Raw genomic sequence first — 18,472 nt, forward strand, 5'->3', positions numbered from 1 at the left:
CTTTTGGCATTCGATACCGATATTTTCTACTCGATAGTTTTAAAACGATATATTTTGGAATCGAGTACCAGAACCCTAGTATCGTATCGAATGTCATAAACTCAAATTCCAACACTGAGGGGAAAAATTTTAGAATTAAAAAAACATGCTAAATTTATAAAATACGCATATGAAAGAGCACCAAACCAACTCGTTTTAGATTTGAGTATATACGTTATAAAATATGTCGTTGTGAAGTGCACAGATGCTTTTTCGTAATTAAGAAGAAAAAACATTTATTTCATGTTCCGTCTGATGGTAATTCAACCCGGTCCCTCTTGGCCGCAACCAATTGTATCAAACGTCTTTGCACACTCAGCTACAGCCATACATGTAAAGGTGTTTTCAAATGTTGAGTTTGAATCAACATCACAGCGCGCGATTATTTATTTATTATTAACTGCTCCACAAGATAGAGACGGGTCAAAAGTTGGAATATTGTTTAGCTCCACTAAGGTTCTAATCAAGGAGCATACATTGCATAGTTCGTTTTAGAAAATACGATGTAGAAAGAAGAAACACTGCGTAAATTACGTGTAGGAACATTGAAGGTTATTCTTTCCAAGAGGTTAGGGCAATCAACCGATCCATTCAAGAGGTTGGCAACAAATGAGCATGCAAGATAAGCAGATCTACTACGTAGAGTTTGTAAATTTAGAAGTGCACAACGTGATTCATATGAGGGAATGAGAAGTGCACAACGTGATTCATATGAGGGAATGGGTTCACTAAAATTCAGTGAGCGTAAAGCAAATTTTATAACTTTTTTCTGTATCCGTTCTAATCGCGTGATATGAGAATTGTGGTATGGTCTCCAAATGAATGACGCATACTCCAACCTGGATCTTACTAGAGTAATATAAAGCATCTTCAAAGTGTATGGATCGTAAAAAGGTGAACTATTACTCCGGACGAAAGCCAGCATCGTGTATGATTTGCCAACTATATATTCGATATGCGTGGAAAAATGTAGTTTCGTGTCGAAATAGACACCGAGATCCTTGCCTTCATTAACATGATTAAGAGGGGATCCAGAAATATGATAGCGCGTGTGGAGCGGAATTAGCTTTCTGGTATAAGTACAATGTGAGCACTTATTTATATTTAGATGAAGACGGTTTCGTATGCACCAATCGTGTAGTTTAACAAGTTCTCCTTGAAAGGCAATGGAATCGTGTATGCTTTTAATGACAGGATAAATTTTGAGATCGTCCGCATATAATAGATATTTAGATGACGAGAAGCAGGACCCTATGTCATTAATAAATAAAATAAACAACAGTGGTCCAAGTATACTACCTTGAGGAACACCCGACGTCGCAATAAAAGGCTGTGAGTAGACATCCTCGAACACAACCATGCAATTTCTGTCAGACAAATATGATTTAATCCACTCCAAAAAATTAGAGTGGAAACCTATAGAGAATAATTTAGACACTAAGACCTTGTGAGAAACCCTGTCAAATGCCTTTGAAAAATCTATATATATTGTGTCGACTTGCTGGCCAGCTTGAATAGCAGACGGACAATCTTCCGTAAAAATTGCAAGATTGGAGACTGTGGACCTTCCTTCAATAAAACCATGTTGGTTTGGACTAATTAAGCTGCTAACTGAGAATGACAATAACTTTGAAATTGGTCTATAATTAGATACATCATTTTTGTTGCCACTTTTAAAAATCTGCATTATGTCATACCATGTATGTGTGTATGTGTTGTCCCCGCTGTGTATGCTTTGTATACATATACTTTCTTAATTACATATGAAAAAGCATCCGAGACGTGCAAAACGCCACCCGTGTAGAGAAAAATGTTTCATTTTAATACGGGCGTATTTGAATTGAATATTTCCATTATATGTACGTAGTGCATGTATAATAGAAAAATCCATTTTGTTAAGACTTTTCACTTGATTTAAATACGAACATTTTTAAACGGTAATCAAATAAAAAATGTTTATTCTTACAACGCGTTTTTTTTCTCAGTGAAGGATAATGGTATTAACAGCTCACGCTAATATTACCGGGGAGAGTTTTTCTACGCACGCACGAAAGTTTTTCTCATTTGATAAGCCCAAATCAATTTGCGTGCGTGATTTCTCAGAGTTGCATTTCCGTCAAATTTACAGAAGTTTGCCGAGAAAAATTTGAATTCATAGCCGCGCCAAAATGCCAATTGAGCATAAACGTCAAATCGAGATGACACGCAAGATAAATCTTGGAATTTGAGTTAGCTTTTTACGCACGCATATAAGGTTGGCCTGTAACAATTCTTCCCGATATAAATTGGGCTTTAAAGTGCAGAAATTTGTACTATGGATAGGATTGCATTGGTGGGATTTGAAACCGCGGCTTTGGTGTTAAAGTAAACACCTCAATCTCTACGTGTTGTAATAATAATAAAGTCCGGCGCTTAAACAATGGCCCGTAGTCATAGTCAAAATAAAGTCGACTTTAAAGTTAGTTGCAGCTTTTTGACATAATTTTCAATGGGATATCTGTCAAAAAAGCTGCAACTAACTTTAAAGTCGACTTTATTTTGACTATGACTACGGGCCAATATGTTAGTGTTTGGCCGAACTTCTCCTCCGATTTATCGCGAGAACCTTAATGTTGTGGCACAAACGGGGTGCCTACAGTTTTATGCCGACTCTGAACGGCGATTGTATTTTATGGGAAGCTGTTTTTTATTTTCAAGATTTGCGCACTTCTAACCGCTACACCCCAGCGGCCTATATGCGAGACCTATATTCAGATAAACTTTTTGGTTTTTGGTATCGATATTTGGAATATCGAGTCTTTTTATTCCGATATTAATGGGTACCCGATATTTTTAAAGCGATACTTTAAATGAGTACCATATCGATACTTTCGGTTCGATATCGTGTCCCTACGCACGCCACCTATTTACTGTCAAAAATTTCTCATGCACATACAACTTGTAAGGGACCAACCGAAATTGAAAGGCGTGCATATGAAGCTAACTCAATTTCCAATTTTTGTTCTGCGTGACATTTTGATTTGACGTTTCGCTCAATGAAATCAAATGCAAACGCATGCAAGCCAACTTCGGGTGACGCAAAAAAAAACAAATTCGACTGCGTGCGTACTAAAACGCAAGCCGCGAATATTTGGTTAGCCTGTAAAGTCAGACTAAAAAAGTTGGATTAATTTGATAAATTGTACTGTGTTTGTGTGTAGCGGTGACAACCAGGGATGGAAAATCGAAATTTGAAATTATACCTAATTTGACAATAGAAATGTACCTTTTTGCTTTCAAATGCACTTAAAAAGTAGCTCAAAATTTTGGTAACTTTTTTATTATTTTTAGACAATTGCTACCAATTTAATAAATTTAAACATTATTTGCAATAACAAGAAATTGATTAATATATCGAAACAGTTGAATTAATACTGGTAAAAATGCAATAAAGATATATCTATGTATGTACATTGGGGTAGTCAAAATAAAAGTAAAATCGGAATTTTAATGCTCTCACCCTCTAGGATTGTACTTTACCGAAAAAATTATTTTTATATGGAAATCAAAAATATATTTAGGGGTCGCTCAAAGCACTCAAAGTGTTTCATGTATTTTATATGGGGAAAAGCATGTTTTCGTAGAAATGGTAAGCAATCTTTGAAAATCAAATATTTTTCGATCGGAAAACTTGGTTTCTCTTTTGGATATTTTCAATAATATTACGCAATGGTTTATTCATCCACTTTGTATTATTAACTATTTCTTATAGGGCCCCTAAAACCCTCAAAACAATGCAATGGGGGACCCATAAAAATCGCTATTATTAGAAATCGTAAAATAAACAATTGGGTATTATTATTGGCAGTATCTTAAAGAGAAGCAACGCTTTTCTATCAACAAATATTGATTTAAAAATTCTATACCATTTTTACGGAAACTTGTTTTCACCCCATATGAAAAACATAGAAAACTTTTAGCGCTTTGAGCGACCTCTAAATATTAAAAAAAAAAATTGTATAATGTTTTTCGGTATCATTCATTCATTCATTTTATTTAACCCTGCTTATAAAATGTATATTTTTAGCAGGCTTTCTAATAGTTACATTTGAGTTTACATGTTTGAGAATTACATAATTATTAAAAAAATATACTAAAAGTGAAAGTACTTAAAAAAGTATTTCAGAAAATTACATTAATTTACACAATTTATTCATTTAATATCGCAAACAGTTAACAACATAGAGGTACACCATGTAGACTGTAATTTGATCGGTCAATTGGAATATATGCATTGGATTGCTTTCAAACTCTTTTTGAAGTGGTCCTAGGTAGTAGTCCCTAACGGAATAATAAATTGAGCAGATGCTCGAGGCTTTCTATTTCGCCTAGATTGCACTACGTACATAAAGCATTTGGGTCTATTTTGTAAACCAGGCCTTTGATACAAAACCTTATGTAGTACCTCGTAGGCCGCCGAGCTTGAGCTAAAATTTTACTCAAAATATGACTTACTTATCCACCGTTGCAAGAACAAATTCCCGCCGGAGTAGATTACAGATATTTCCGCCTTTCCCAATCGAAATGGACATACATGCAATGTAGCCCCTTTGCTACAAATCCCTCAAAAGGTGAGGAGTTTTTCACTGTTCGCAAAGAATTTAATAAAGAAACAACACTGCAAATATTTCTTGTTGCCGCAATGACATGTTCACAATGATATATGAGCTGCCATATCTCCTTGTTTACAAAAATTTTCTTAAATTTTTTCGCGAGCAACTTAGTCCTAGTTAGTACCTAAATTCCGCTTGGTGTACCGAACGTAACTTTTGGTTCGGAAAAGTAGGAAAAAGTAGTACTTTTCCATTCCTGGTGACAACACTACTAGAAACAATTGCATTGATCAAAAGGTGTTCGCACGAGCGATTTTGCGTTCAACTTTTCCTTTCAACTCACGCAGGGTTGCACGAAAAAAAAGTTGAATGGCTAAATGTTGGCTGGCGACCAACTTTGTTGAAAGGCCGTTCAACCAAAAGCAGAATGCAAAGTTGAACAATGCAAACGCCTTTTCATGGCGAATATTTTCATATTTTCTTGTATTGGGATATTTTTAGCCATTCATTTTTTTTCGTGCAACCCTGCGTGAGTTGAACGCAAAAGTTGCCTGAAAAATCGCCGCGTGCGAAAGCCCTATCAGACAGCACAGCGCTCAGCAAAAATAACTAACCACATATCGAAGAAAATTATCGGTGGTCAGTCTACTCGTTAATTTATCACAGTGTGGGGCGCCTGTCACACGTCCAATATTTATTGTGATATTTGCATCGTGACTCATATTGATGGATTTCAAAATAGTGATGGATCGCGCGGGAATGCTACATGTTTGAAGCAGATGCTAAAGATAATAAAATTTATATGGTAAATTTTAAGTTTTCTCTTTTTTAAGTTTAAAGATTGAAAGTTTGAATAATAATGAAAATTTTCTTTTTGATTGACGAACCACAAAAATCACTTAAATCTAAAATTTCCAAAATTACAAAGTTGAAATGAACACAGTACAATAAAAGGTAATAACGCAAATACAAACCCTACAATACTCCTCTTCTAGAGAATTAATGTTATATAAATTAAAAATAACTCGTTTCTTATTTGATGTTGTGTTATTCATTATATTAGTGTTTGTTTCTGGTATTAATTCTGTTTCAATGATTGCTGGTTTTAGTATGTCTAACGGAATTGTTTTAACCTCATTATCTACTTCAAGTTTGAAATATTTTTAGCTTTTTCAACAACCTTATAAGGTCCTTCGTATGGTGGTTGCAATGGTTTTTTATTAATAACACGCATAAAAACCAATTTACAAGTCTCCAAGTTCTTTGGTATATATCCACCAGTATCAGAATTTTGATTATGCCTTCAATTTGATTTAACATTTTTAAAATGTTCCCGTAAATTACCTAAAACTCCAGTTGGGGAAAAATTTTCTTCAGATGGAACCACAAGTTCACCGGGTAGGCGTAAATTTTGCCCAAAAACCATCTCAGATGGTGTGGCTGAAATACTTTCTTTATACATCGATCGTAAACCCAGAAGTATCATCGACAGCTCATCATACCAATTGTTGGTTCCATTTCTAGCCATTATCGTAGCTTTTAACTGCCTGTGAAACCGTTCTACCATACCATTCCCTTGAGGATGATATGCAGAAGTTGTAACGTGATGACTACCAAGCAATTTTGTTAGTTCCGAAAACAATTTTGACATAAACTGAGTACCCTGATCTGTAGTGATTTTTAACGGTACCCCAAAACGTGAAACATATTCTCTAAAAAATTTATTTGCAACCACTGCCGCTGAAAAGTCCTTTAATGCGTATGCCTCGGGCCAACGCGTGAACCTGTCAACTATTGTAAAAATGTAACGATGTTCTTTCGATACAGGAAGAGGTCCAACAATATCTTAATGAATATGCTCAAATCTACTTTTGGGAATCGGAATTTTAATTACTGGAGATTTGGTGTGACGATTAACCTTCGATTTTTGTCAATTTATACATTCTTTTGACCAAATATTAATTTCTTTGTGCATTTTTGGCCAATAGTCCTTTTTAATAATTAGACGACGTGTAGCTTTTGTACCAGGATGTGTAATGTCATGTAACATATTAAACACTGTCTTGCGTAAACAATTTCGAACAAATGGCCTAGGATTCTCACCTGTTATTTCACACCAAATATTAAAATTTAAAAGTGGAATTTGAATTAATTTAAGGTTATGTGATGTGTCTCCAGATTTTAATGTGTTTAGTTCCTCGTCCTGTTCTTGTTCATTTTGTAAAACTTTGAAATTCAGTTCTGTACCCTTAATTGCATCAACTTCGAAAGCTCTAGATAATGTGTCAGCTACAATGTTTGCCTCTCCTTTAATATATCGTATGTCATTAGTAAATTGTGCAATGAATTCCATATGTCTAGTTTGTCTCGGACTACGTTCAGTTTTTGAACTCAAAGCAAATATCAAAAGCTTGCGATCTGTAAAAACGGTAAATTGTCGTCCTTCTAAGAGATAGCGAAAATGTGTAATGTTCAAATAAGTAGCTAGCAACTCCCTGTCAAATGCACTGTACTTAACTTCGAATGGAGAAAGATTCTTAGAAAAGAAAGCTAGTGGCTCTGATTTGTTATTAAACGTTTGATGTATGACACCACCAATTGCCGTATTAGATGCATACAATAGCATTTTCTGACTCCTTGTCAGTTGCCTCACCTGCTAGTTCAAGTAGAACTTATGCAAGGCTCACTGTGTGTTATACCGCATTTCCTGCTATTGGTCCATATGCCAACGATGCCGGTGTATTTCATTCAGACACACATACTAGCAAGGTTCTTGGTTCCCATGCCAGCACACTTGCGGGACCATATGCGCACACAGCCGCTGCGCCATATCCACCAAATCCTATTACGCCTGCCGTCATCAGTGATAGTGGAACCAACACGACTTCTTTTTTGTACGCGACCGCCCAGCCTATGGCCAGCACAATGTGTGGACCGTCTTATGGTCCCACCACCGCTGGAACTTATTCCAGTGTTGCCACCGCCTCAAGTACGCCTTCATATAATCTTACCGCTGTCGGACACCATGAAAGCAAAGCCTCTGCTACGTGCGCAGGTGCCACCTCTGCTGCGCATAACGTCGGCGCTAACAATATTACTGCTGTGCCTATGGCTGTCCCTGTCACACATTCGCAGTAGTATTTTGCCAATGGTGCGACTTGTCAAGCCGCGAACGTCCCTCAGCAATCAATGAGAATTCCAGAAGTACTATCAACGTCTTTTGCAACGATTCCGTCTACATTTTCAACGGGGTATAACCCGTTAGGTGCATACTCGCCTGGTTTAACGCGTGCAAGTATTGGTAGCCTACGATCAAATGGAGTAATGGTTCTCCGTAAATTACAAGATTTGCCTGAATTTAGTGGCCACGCAGAAGACTGGCCAATATTTTTCACGGCATTTCAGCAGTCCACAAACGCGTACGGGTACAGCAGCCTTGAAAGCAACCAACGGTTGCAAAAAAGCTTGAAAGGAGAGGCACGAGACACTGTCAAATCGTTGCTAATACATCCAGAGAATGTAGGTAACATTATAGAACAACTGCGTTTTCGCTTCGGACGACCAGAGCAGCTAATTCGAAGTCAGCTGTCGCAACTGAGGGAAATATCACCTATTTCTGAAAGTGGTATAGTAAATTTAGTACCATTCGCTACCGAGGTCAAAAATCTCGTAGCGTTCCTGCAGGCAGCAAATGGATACCTGCATCTTACTAACCCGACACTGATAGAAGAGCTTGTCAGCAAGTTACCATGGAGCAAGAAGCTTGAATGGGCCAGATACTTGTCAACAGTACAATCGCATGCAACCGTGGTCCACTTCAGCGATTGGTTAACACATATTGCGAATTTGATTTGCTGTGTGCAGGATTATGAAACGTCGGACCGTGTCGCATGCAGTAGAAACGCAGAGTGAATGTTTTGATGAGAAACAGCAAAATCGTGTGGTAGAAAGGCCACACACCCCGTCGTTGAAATGTGCTGTTTGCCAAAATTCACACAAGCCAGTAGAATGGCAACGTCTCATTGAAGCAACATCAGCTGATAGATGGAATGAAGTTAAACGCAGCCGCCTGTGCTTTTCATGCCTCAGCCCAGGGCACTCAACTCGAGAATGCCGCCGCCGTAAACCGTGCCACATCGATGGGTGCCAAAGGATGCACCATAAAATGCTTCATGATGACGAACAAAAACAAATGCAGCCCGCAAAATCCGTATGCGCGTCTCCGGCACAGCCACTTGATGTTGACAAGAAGCCGGTTTTGAGCTGCTCCACCAGCGCAAATGAGCGTATGCTATTGTTTCGCATACTGCCGGTAACTCTACATGGTGGAGGAAAAAGCGTTGAAACGTACGCGTTATTCGACGAAGGATCGTCTGTCACATTGGTTGACAGCACGCTCTCCCAGGAATTGGGTCTACATGGCCAGAAGCGAAGCCTCAACCTACAGTGGTATGGAGGAAGAGCAACTCAGGAGCCAACCTTAATGGTGGACTTGTTCGTCAGTGGAACTGGCATGAAGAAGAAACATAAGCTTCGAAACGTTTACAGCGTGTCAAATTTCAACTTGCCTGCGCAGAGCCTGAGCGAAGCAGACCTACGAAGTTCTTCACGCCATTTGCAGAATTTACAACTGGAGCCATACAGTGGAGCAGTGCCAAAGCTTTTGATAGGACTTAACCATTGCCATCTGGGCATACCTGCCGAGATCATGCAAATTAATTGTATCGGGCCGTACGCTGCCAATACTGAGCTTGGTTGGACCGTGTTTAGGCCAAATGTGGAAACCTCATCTAGCACGCAAGTATGTTTGTTTACGACGCCAGCTTCAGATCAAGCGATGCATGATCTGATTGCAGAATACTTTGAAACTGAGAGCTTCAGCGTAAAGACATTTCCGCCAGTTGAAAGCGCGGCTGACCTGCGCGCAAAGGCAATTTTGCATTCAACAACACGCCGAACAAACGGTCGATATAGCCGGCCTATTGTGGAAGTATGACGATATTGAGATGCCCGACAGCTACGAAATGGCGCGAAAGCGATTGATAAGCATAGAAAAGAAAATGCAGCGTGATGACAGCTTTGCAAAAGTCTACAAGCAAATCATCAACTCATATGTTGCCAAAGAGTACGCAAGAAAATTGCGACCCGAAGAAGCCGCTTCATTCAATAAGAAGACGTGATATTTGCCACACTTTGGCGTGGTTAATCCAAATAAGCCAGCCAAATTACGCCTCGTTTTCGACGCCGCCGCAGAGACACATGGAGTGTCACTCAGTTCGCTACTCCCGAAAGGACCACAGGATTATAGAGCACTACCAACCATCCTATTTCATTTCCGCCAAGGAGCAGTAGCCGTTTGTGGCGACATCAAGGAGATGTTCCACCAGATTGTGATTCGGCCAGATGACAGATGCGCTCAAAGGTTCCTTTGGCGCAATGGTGATACTACAAGAGAGCCATATGTCTATGAGATGATAGCGATGACATTCGGTGCAGCATTCTCGCCATGCGCTGCGCAATACATCAAAACTCTGAACGCAATGGAACACTCTGATAACGCCGATCGAGCTGTCAAGGCAATCCTAGACTACCACTACGCCGACGACTTCGTTGATAGCTTCAGGAACGTAGAGGAAGTAATCACTGTATCTCAACAAGTACGAGCCATTCACCGAGGAGCTGGGTTTGAACTCCGCAACTTTACTTCGAATTCGCCCGATGCACTTACTGCGTTGGGCGGTGTGGAAGCCACGATTGCAATCGCCAACAAAACGAGCTTATCCATGGAAAAGGTTCTAGGATTGTTTTGGCAGCCATCAATAGACAGCTTTGTGTTCAGGCTGAATTTCCACAATATCGACAAAAGAGTTGTGTCTGGTGAAAGACGCCCAACGAAAAGAGAACTCCTCAGCATCATTATGTCCCCCCCCCCCCCTTTTTGAGCCACATAACAATTTCCGCTAAGCTAATCATGCGCGAAGTCTGGAGACAACAGTCGAGCTGGGACAGCCCTTTACCTGACGACATATCTGGCTCCTGGGAAAGGTGGCGTCAAGAAATTCCGGCGATGGTGGAATTGCAGATTCCGAGATTCCTTCCGGAACGGCACACCAACACAACGTCAACTTCAGGTATTCGTCGATGCCAGCGAGGAAGCCTTTGCCGCCGTAGCCTATGGCGCACCATCAATTCCACTGGTGAAGTCGAAATCGCCTTTATTTGCTCCAAAGCAAAGTGTGCGCCACTGAAGCCACTCACAGTTCCGCGCCTGGAACTCCAAGCAGCCGTGCTTGGCACACGTCTCCTTCAGACTATACGAGAAGAACATTCTGTGAGCGCCTACAGCTGCATGCTATGGACCGATTCAAAAACTGTTGTGAATTGGATCAAGAGTGAACATCGACGCTACAAGCCATTTGTGGCGCATCGGGTGGCTGAAATCTTAGCCACTACTACGCCATCAAACTGGAGATGGATCCCAGCCGGTGAGAACGTCGCAGACGAGGTTACTCGTGCCAATGGAAGATCCAAGAATTGTTGCGCCTCGCGTTGGTTATGTGGGCCACCTTTTCTACTAGCCGAAGAGTCTAAATGGCTAAGTCAAATTGTCGTCGATAACAATCAGCCAGAAGTGGAAGAACTGCGTCCGAAATATGCATTACTCACTGTAAGTCCAAAATTTTTAAATTGTAACCGTTTTTTTTTTCATTCGGAAGACTAGTGAGAGCCATTGGTTGGGTATTAAGGTTTGTAAACAAGTGTCGCCGCCAACACGCAACCTTAAACGAGCATGGCCTGACATCAGTAGAACTTGATGCCGCAAAGCGCGTTCTTTATCGTCTCGTACAACAAGAAGTGGGCGCGTCATTTCTCGCAGCAGTTGTCTGTTTCAGTTGACGCCATATTTGGATTATTAAGGAGTCTTGCGCGTAAAGCGACGTATCGACGCAGCAAGTTGGCTGCCTTTAGATACAAGGCGACCTGTAATTCTCCCATCTAAACATAGTTTGACGAAGCTTATTATTGCTCACCACCACCACAAGCTAAAGCATAAAAATTTCGAAGCGACCGTATGGGAAATTCGCCGCCGTTTCTGGATCCCTCATCTGCGGTAAACTCTGCGGGACGTCATTGCCAATTGCTTTGTGTGCCGCCTGACTAAGGCAGCGCCTATTGCACCAATCATAGGTCCACTGCCAGCAGATCGACTGACACCGTTCGTCAGGCCATTTAGCTACACTGGCCTGGACTACTTTGGAACTGTTAACGTCACCATCGGCCGCCGCCAGGAGAAGCCTTGGGTGGCGCTCTTCACCTGTCTCACGGTGAGAGCTATTCACCTGGAGCTTGCCTTCGATTTGAGCACAGACGCATGCATTGTGGCCATCCAAAATTTTATTAATCGCCGTGGTGTGCCAGTACGACTACGATCCGACAACGTGCCAAGGAAGCAATGGTGTCGAGGCGTTGTGGAGCGCCTGTATCCCGGTGTAGATGGAGTATGCCGGCAAGCGGACGTGCGTTTGTCATTGAACGATTCCTTAATGCAACACTGTGTCTAACTCTTAAGTATTTTTTGAACCTTGTAATTTTGTCATGTGGCAACTTTGTGAACCACGATTCCTTTTCGAATTGGCATTCGTTGATTCAAAGCCGCTGCTGTGACATTAATCTGTATCCTTAATAAATATATGTCATTTGTTCTTACACAGAAATAAACAATATAAATCCACGCAATGCGATGCAATGCATAAGAAATGTGTGGGTTTAATTTTTGCAGTCTCTGAAGAATCAACAAGTTAAGAATCCGAACATTGCAAAAACTAAAAAAATAGGTACGAGTGTTGACAGAGGTTTTTGAGACAAATACAACAGTATACTTTTTTTGCGGCAGAAATAACAACTAAGGCAGTTATGAAAGGTCAAAGGTCAAATGGAGCGCTTTTTAAATCCAAATATCCCGAAAACCATCGCACGGATTCTAAAAATGTCATTGATGTCATTAAATAGGAAATATGTAAACGTTATATATAACTTCTTAAGTTTTAGCAAAAATCCAATTTATGTAAAAAAAATTACAAAAAACTTTAAACAAACACATTTTTCTTTAAAAAGTACCGCATTAATTACAGTTAAAAGTCTTATTAATAAATAGTGCACAAATCAAGCTTTCGTTTAATATACAACATGTTGTGTTTAATCCTCGCAAATCGGAGTATTTCAAAAAATAACTCTGGTCGGACCAATGCCAGCTACGCTATCCACAGTATTTTTGCGCAAAACCTTTTTCTTAGTAAGGGTTATAATCCTTAGTAAGGGTTATAATCCCTAAGCGCGGCCGAAGGCCGCCAACGCAAAGGTGTTCTGTGCAAGAGGTGTTGCGCCCCTCTTATTCGACAACACAGAAAGGAGAATTCTACTTAGTGAGGGTTATAGTCTCTAAGCGCGGCCGAAGGCCGCCAACGCAGAAGGTGTTCTGTGCAAAAAGGTGTTGCACCCCTCTTCTTCGGCAACACAGAAAGGAGAGTTCTACTTAGTGAGGGTTATAATCCCTAAGCACGGCCGAAGGCCGCCAAAGCAGAAGTTGTTCTGTGCAAAAAGGTTTTGCTCCCCTCTTCTTCGTCAACACAGAAAGGAGAATTCTGCATAGTAAGGGCTATAATCCCTAAGCGCGGCCGAAGGCCGCCAACGCAGAAGGTGTTCTGTGCAAAAGGTGTTGCGCCCCTATTCTTCGGCAACACAGAAAGCAGATTTTTGCTTAGTAAGGGTTATAATCCCTAAGCGCGGCCGAAGGCCGCCTACGCAGGTGTTCTGTGCAAAAGGTGTTGCGCCCCTCTTGTTCGGCAACACAGAAAGCAGAATTCTGCTTAGTAAGTGTTATAATCCCTAAGTGCCGCCGAAAGCCGCCAACGCACAAGGTGTTCTGTGCAAAAAGGTGCACCCTCTGCTTCGGCAACACAGAAAGGAGAATACTACTTAGTAAGGGTTATAATCCGTAAGCGCGGCCGATGGCCGCCTATCCAGAAAAACGTTTTGCGCAAAAATACTGTGGTAAGCGTAGCTGGCATTGGTCCGACCAGGGTTATTTTTTGAAATACTCCGATTTGCGACGATGAAACACAACATGTTGTACATCAAACAAAAGCTTGAGTTGTGCACTATTTATATATAAGACTTTTAGCTGTAATTAAGGCGGCACTTTTTAAATAACAATGTGTTTGTTTAAAATTGTTTGCAATTTTTTTTACGTAAATTGGATTTTTGCTATACCTTAAGAAGTTATATGTAACACTTCTATATGTAATTAAAGCCACTCAAATTTCCTATTTAATGACATCAAAATTTTAGAATCCGTGCTATGGTTTTCGAGATATATGGATTTGAAAAAAAGCGCTACATTTGAACTTTGACCTTTCGTAACGACCTTAGTTGCGGTTTCTGCCACAAAGAAATTATACCGTTATATTTGTTATAAAAACCTGTATCGAACTAAATTTTTTTTGTTGTAATTTTTCCATTGTTCGGATTCTCAACTTCTTCCATCGATATTTTACATGGTTCCATTCCATGAACCAACGGCTACAAATCACCTAATCAGCAATCGTTGTATTTGTAATAGATTTTCAGGGTACAACGATGGCTGATTAGGTGATATGTAGTCGTTGGTTCATGGAATGGAACCATGTAAAATATCGATAGTTTTTCTAAACCATGGATAGTTATGAAAAATTAAAACTATCGATAGTACCATCGATAGTTTGCACTTCTATTTACTCGTATCGTTTCATTCCTATTCATAGATCTTCGTTAATGTTGTCTTTAATTTTTTAAAGTGGCGTGTTTAATACTGCGATTTCGAAGGAGAAATGGATATTCTTGAAAGAATTGGTAAAACATTTTGGTCCACGAATGTTTGGTTACCACCTAACACTACTTGGGAAGACATTACTCCTGGCTCACGCCCGGACGTATCACACGCTGATTACAGGGACCTTATATGGCCCTTACCAATGGCGGCTGTAGTAATGGTACTACGGTATGCTGTAGAAAGGTATCTAATCTTATAACATGGTTCACGGAACAAAATTGATCATTATCTGCAGTAATAAAAACGGTGTGCGTACATACATGCGTGCATTATTGGAGATATATGTACATTTGAGGCATGAGTCTCAACTTGTATTGCAAGGTTATAGCAATTCTATATAATTGGTGATTGGATTGAAATTTCAATTACTGATTATATTGATGCGGATATTATTGCATACGTAAAAATCGGCGGAAGTACATACATACAAACATAGTGAAATAATATTATTTCACTATGCATACAAACTAATGCCGGTTTCGTTTCTACCGAAAAATTCAAACCTCTACGCAAAAACACTAAGACGAGGGCGACGAGAAGGCAACATTTTTTGTAGAAACGAAATCGCCATGAGGCATCTAGTACTGGGATTCGGGAGTCCCTAACTCTTTTTTGAGTCCCGAAATCCCGGGATCAAGACTTCGGGATCCCGGGATATAATTTAACTTACGACCAAATTAAAAAAAAACAACATTCAAACACTAATGAAATAAAAGAATTATAAAATCCAACCCTACAAATAATGAAATAATATGTATATTAAAATTCGAACACTACTATTATTCTATGTTATAATATATATAACATATACAGTATCGGTCATATCTATAGCACTTATGTTTATTTATTTTAGGAATTTTCAATTAAAATACAGTTCTTTCTCTAACAAAACCCATATAAACCCAAGTTTAAAAATTTGTAGAAAACTACAAAAAAGTGCAACAAATTTTCACCTAAATTTCAAACTTTTTTCTCGGAAGTGTTTGAATTTTTCTGAATACACAGTTTTATAGCCCAATCAATTTTAGTCTGCTAATGTGCAAGTTTCAACTTGATAAAAGTTAGTTGATTTTTTAGAATTTTTTTCGCCAAAGGTGTTGCGGCTTTTTCCATATACAAATAAATTGAGTTTATTCATTATATGGAAGCCAATGCGACAAAAAAATTCTAAAAAATTAACGGTAATTCGTAGCCAATTGAAATTTGCACATTATCAGACTAAAATTTCAGGGGCTAAAAAACTGTGTACTCAAAAAAATTCTAAGACTTCCGGGAAAAAAGTTTCAAATTTAGGTGAAAATTTGTTACACTTTTTTTGTAGTTTTCTACAAATTGTTGAACTTGGGTATATATGGGGTTTGTCTGAGAATGAACTAAATTTTAATTGAAAATTCTTAAAAATAAATAAACATAAGGGGCACACAATATCACTTGGAAATGGCGTGCTATAGATATGACCGATACTGTATATGAGGCATTATTTTCATATCGGACACCAAATTTGGTGTCACATTTTCGATTGGCATAACATTTTTGCTTTTTTCTTCGGATATATGATCTGCCAAATTTTTAATTTTTTCGTTATTCTGACTAAATAATCATGTACTTCTTCAAATTGTTATATCTCTTGTTATATCTGGTTGACTCTCACAAAATAAACCACCTCGTCATAAAATAAATATTTTAAAAAGAGTGCTTGAAAAACTCCCATTTTTTGAACGTGTTTTTTATAGAGAATTAATCAAGGATTACGGTGGTGTAATTTTAAATCCCAAATTTACTGGTCTTTACTATGCAAATCAACTTAAAAAAGTTCAACTGTTAATAGCTAAGTTAACTTTAGGACAATCATTACCATCATATAGAAAGCCCGTTTCTTTATCTTCAAAACGACGTTAAGATGAAGTCTTCAATGAGTAGAGCCCGAGAGATAACGATTTGAAGCAGTACATGAATGGTCAGAATCACGAAAAAATTCGAACTTTGACGTGTTAGCTTATTTCATGTATAGAACCCATAAACAAAATTGAAGCGAATCAGAGACATGACATAATTTTTTCTACTCCGTCCAACTTGTATATTGGTGTTTCCAGCGGAAGGTCCACCACGACAAAAAAATAAAAGTTTTATATCTAACGTATTTACGGGCCGATTTGTCTGCTTTTTACAATATATACTTGGGGTTGTAAACGAGAACTGAAACAATTTGCCTTAATTCAAAAAACTCTAAAAACAACTAGAATTGCTCCAAATCATATTAAAATAAGTTTCATGAAAATAGCCATCCACGATTCGCAGAGTTTTGCGATTTTGTAAGAAAAGAAAAAATCAACTTCCATTTTTTGTCACGTAACGACCCTCTCTTTAAATGCTTATATTTCAGGACCAAGCAGTTCGATTGATTTCATTTTTCGGTTAAATATAGAGCTAATTATGTGCTATACAATGGCCCAAAAAAGTTAAAGAAAACAAATGGTATTCCTTTTTTGTATCACATTGAAATCGTACTACTGTCACGTGCGCCACCATGGGAATGCCCATATGTATATGTATATACATAAGTATACATACATATGTTGTGGCATACTAATATTACTACACATATGTGTATATTTATAAATACTCTTATTTTTACTTTTTGTAAAAATGACTGCGACTGCAATATGAATGGATTTCAATTCCATAGTTTTTAGTTTATTCAGTTTGTAATTAGCTTTTTAAACGTATATAAAATAAATACATTAATATATCTTTGCTTAAAAACACAAATTTATTTTTATTTCTAGTATTGGCACTCAAGCAAGACTACAAAACTATTTCGTTAGCATATTTTAATTAATGGTAATAATATCCCCAAATATTCCGGGGATTTCGAAATCCCGGGATTCACAAAATGGCTTGCCTTAATACAAACATATACTTATTCTTAAAATGCCACTCGGACTGGTTACTATTTTTTTGTATACAATAGTTTCGCGGTTGCTGTGGTGTAGAGGAAAGCAGTGCGCGCTTCCGCTCCGCAGGGACTGGGTTCCGGATGTCTAGAATGTTTTAAAAAAAAGCGCAATTTCTGAAAAAATCGCTCAAAATCGCCAATTTTTTTTAAATAAAATTAATGAAACCAATTTAACAAATATTTTATTATAAAAATGAGATCTTGTTATAATATAGTTTAAAAAAAACGAATATAATACCTTCAGAAGGTAATAATAAATAACACAAATCACTTATGTAATAGTGATGTACAAACGATTTTCTCTAAAAAAACGTATACTATTTAAAAATAAGTGTTTCAACACATCTTGCAATAGGACTGCGCAATTATTAAATTTATTAGAACTCATATTGATTTATTAATCGCACAATCCCCTTTTCAATGCTCGGCCCCAAAAATAAAATAAAAACCTATAATAAGGCGAGATCAGCTATTTCCACAATTTCTTCAAAATCACCTATATAGTGTCTGAATTATTTACACTTCTGTTGTTGTCATATATTGAGCTCCTCAACCTTGATAACCTACTGTTTGATATTGGAAACGTTTGGCAGCAGAAACTATTAGCCTTTATTCGAACTATTGAATTAAGGCTTTCCAACCTCATCCTATTTCGAATCTTAGTTTTTGTTGAATTCATTACGGAAAAAACGCGCTCAACAAAAGCATGTGTGTGCGGCAAGGATTAAAATATGAAGGCTACTTTACTTATATTTCCAAACATTTGATTGCCTGTTACGGTTTTCACTCCGTAAGCAATTATCCAAAATTCTTCAGAGTCGGATAGAATGGTTCCGAAAAAAGTTATTCCATGGGAAATCTAAAAGATTTAAATATTCAGTTTCCGCTGCTTTTCTTTCCTTCAAAGTTAAATAGTCCCTGAAACTCGTCCTCTTGTGATTCACACACTTTTCTGGTGACAAAATCAAAGCTTTTTTGAAAGTATTTAATTGACTAGGTCAGAGCTTCTTAAAGTGT

General features: G+C 38.3%; 1 protein-coding gene across 1 annotated transcript; it reads left to right on the forward strand.

Annotated features, from left to right (window-relative positions):
* Positions 1-14,381: 14,381 nt before the first annotated feature.
* On the forward strand, positions 14,382-17,599 carry LOC118752475 (ceramide synthase 4-like). The gene is made up of 2 exons (XM_036487384.1): positions 14,382-14,682; positions 17,286-17,599. The coding sequence occupies exons 1-2, from the start codon at positions 14,498-14,500 to the stop codon at positions 17,332-17,334; spliced, it is 234 nt and encodes a 77-aa protein (XP_036343277.1). The 5' UTR covers positions 14,382-14,497; the 3' UTR covers positions 17,335-17,599.
* Positions 17,600-18,472: the final 873 nt, after the last annotated feature.

Source organism: Rhagoletis pomonella, unplaced genomic scaffold (genome assembly GCF_013731165.1).
Source record: "Rhagoletis pomonella isolate Grant_MI unplaced genomic scaffold, Rhpom_1.0 Rhpom_scaffold_01532, whole genome shotgun sequence".
Lineage (NCBI taxonomy): Eukaryota > Metazoa > Arthropoda > Insecta > Diptera > Tephritidae > Rhagoletis > Rhagoletis pomonella.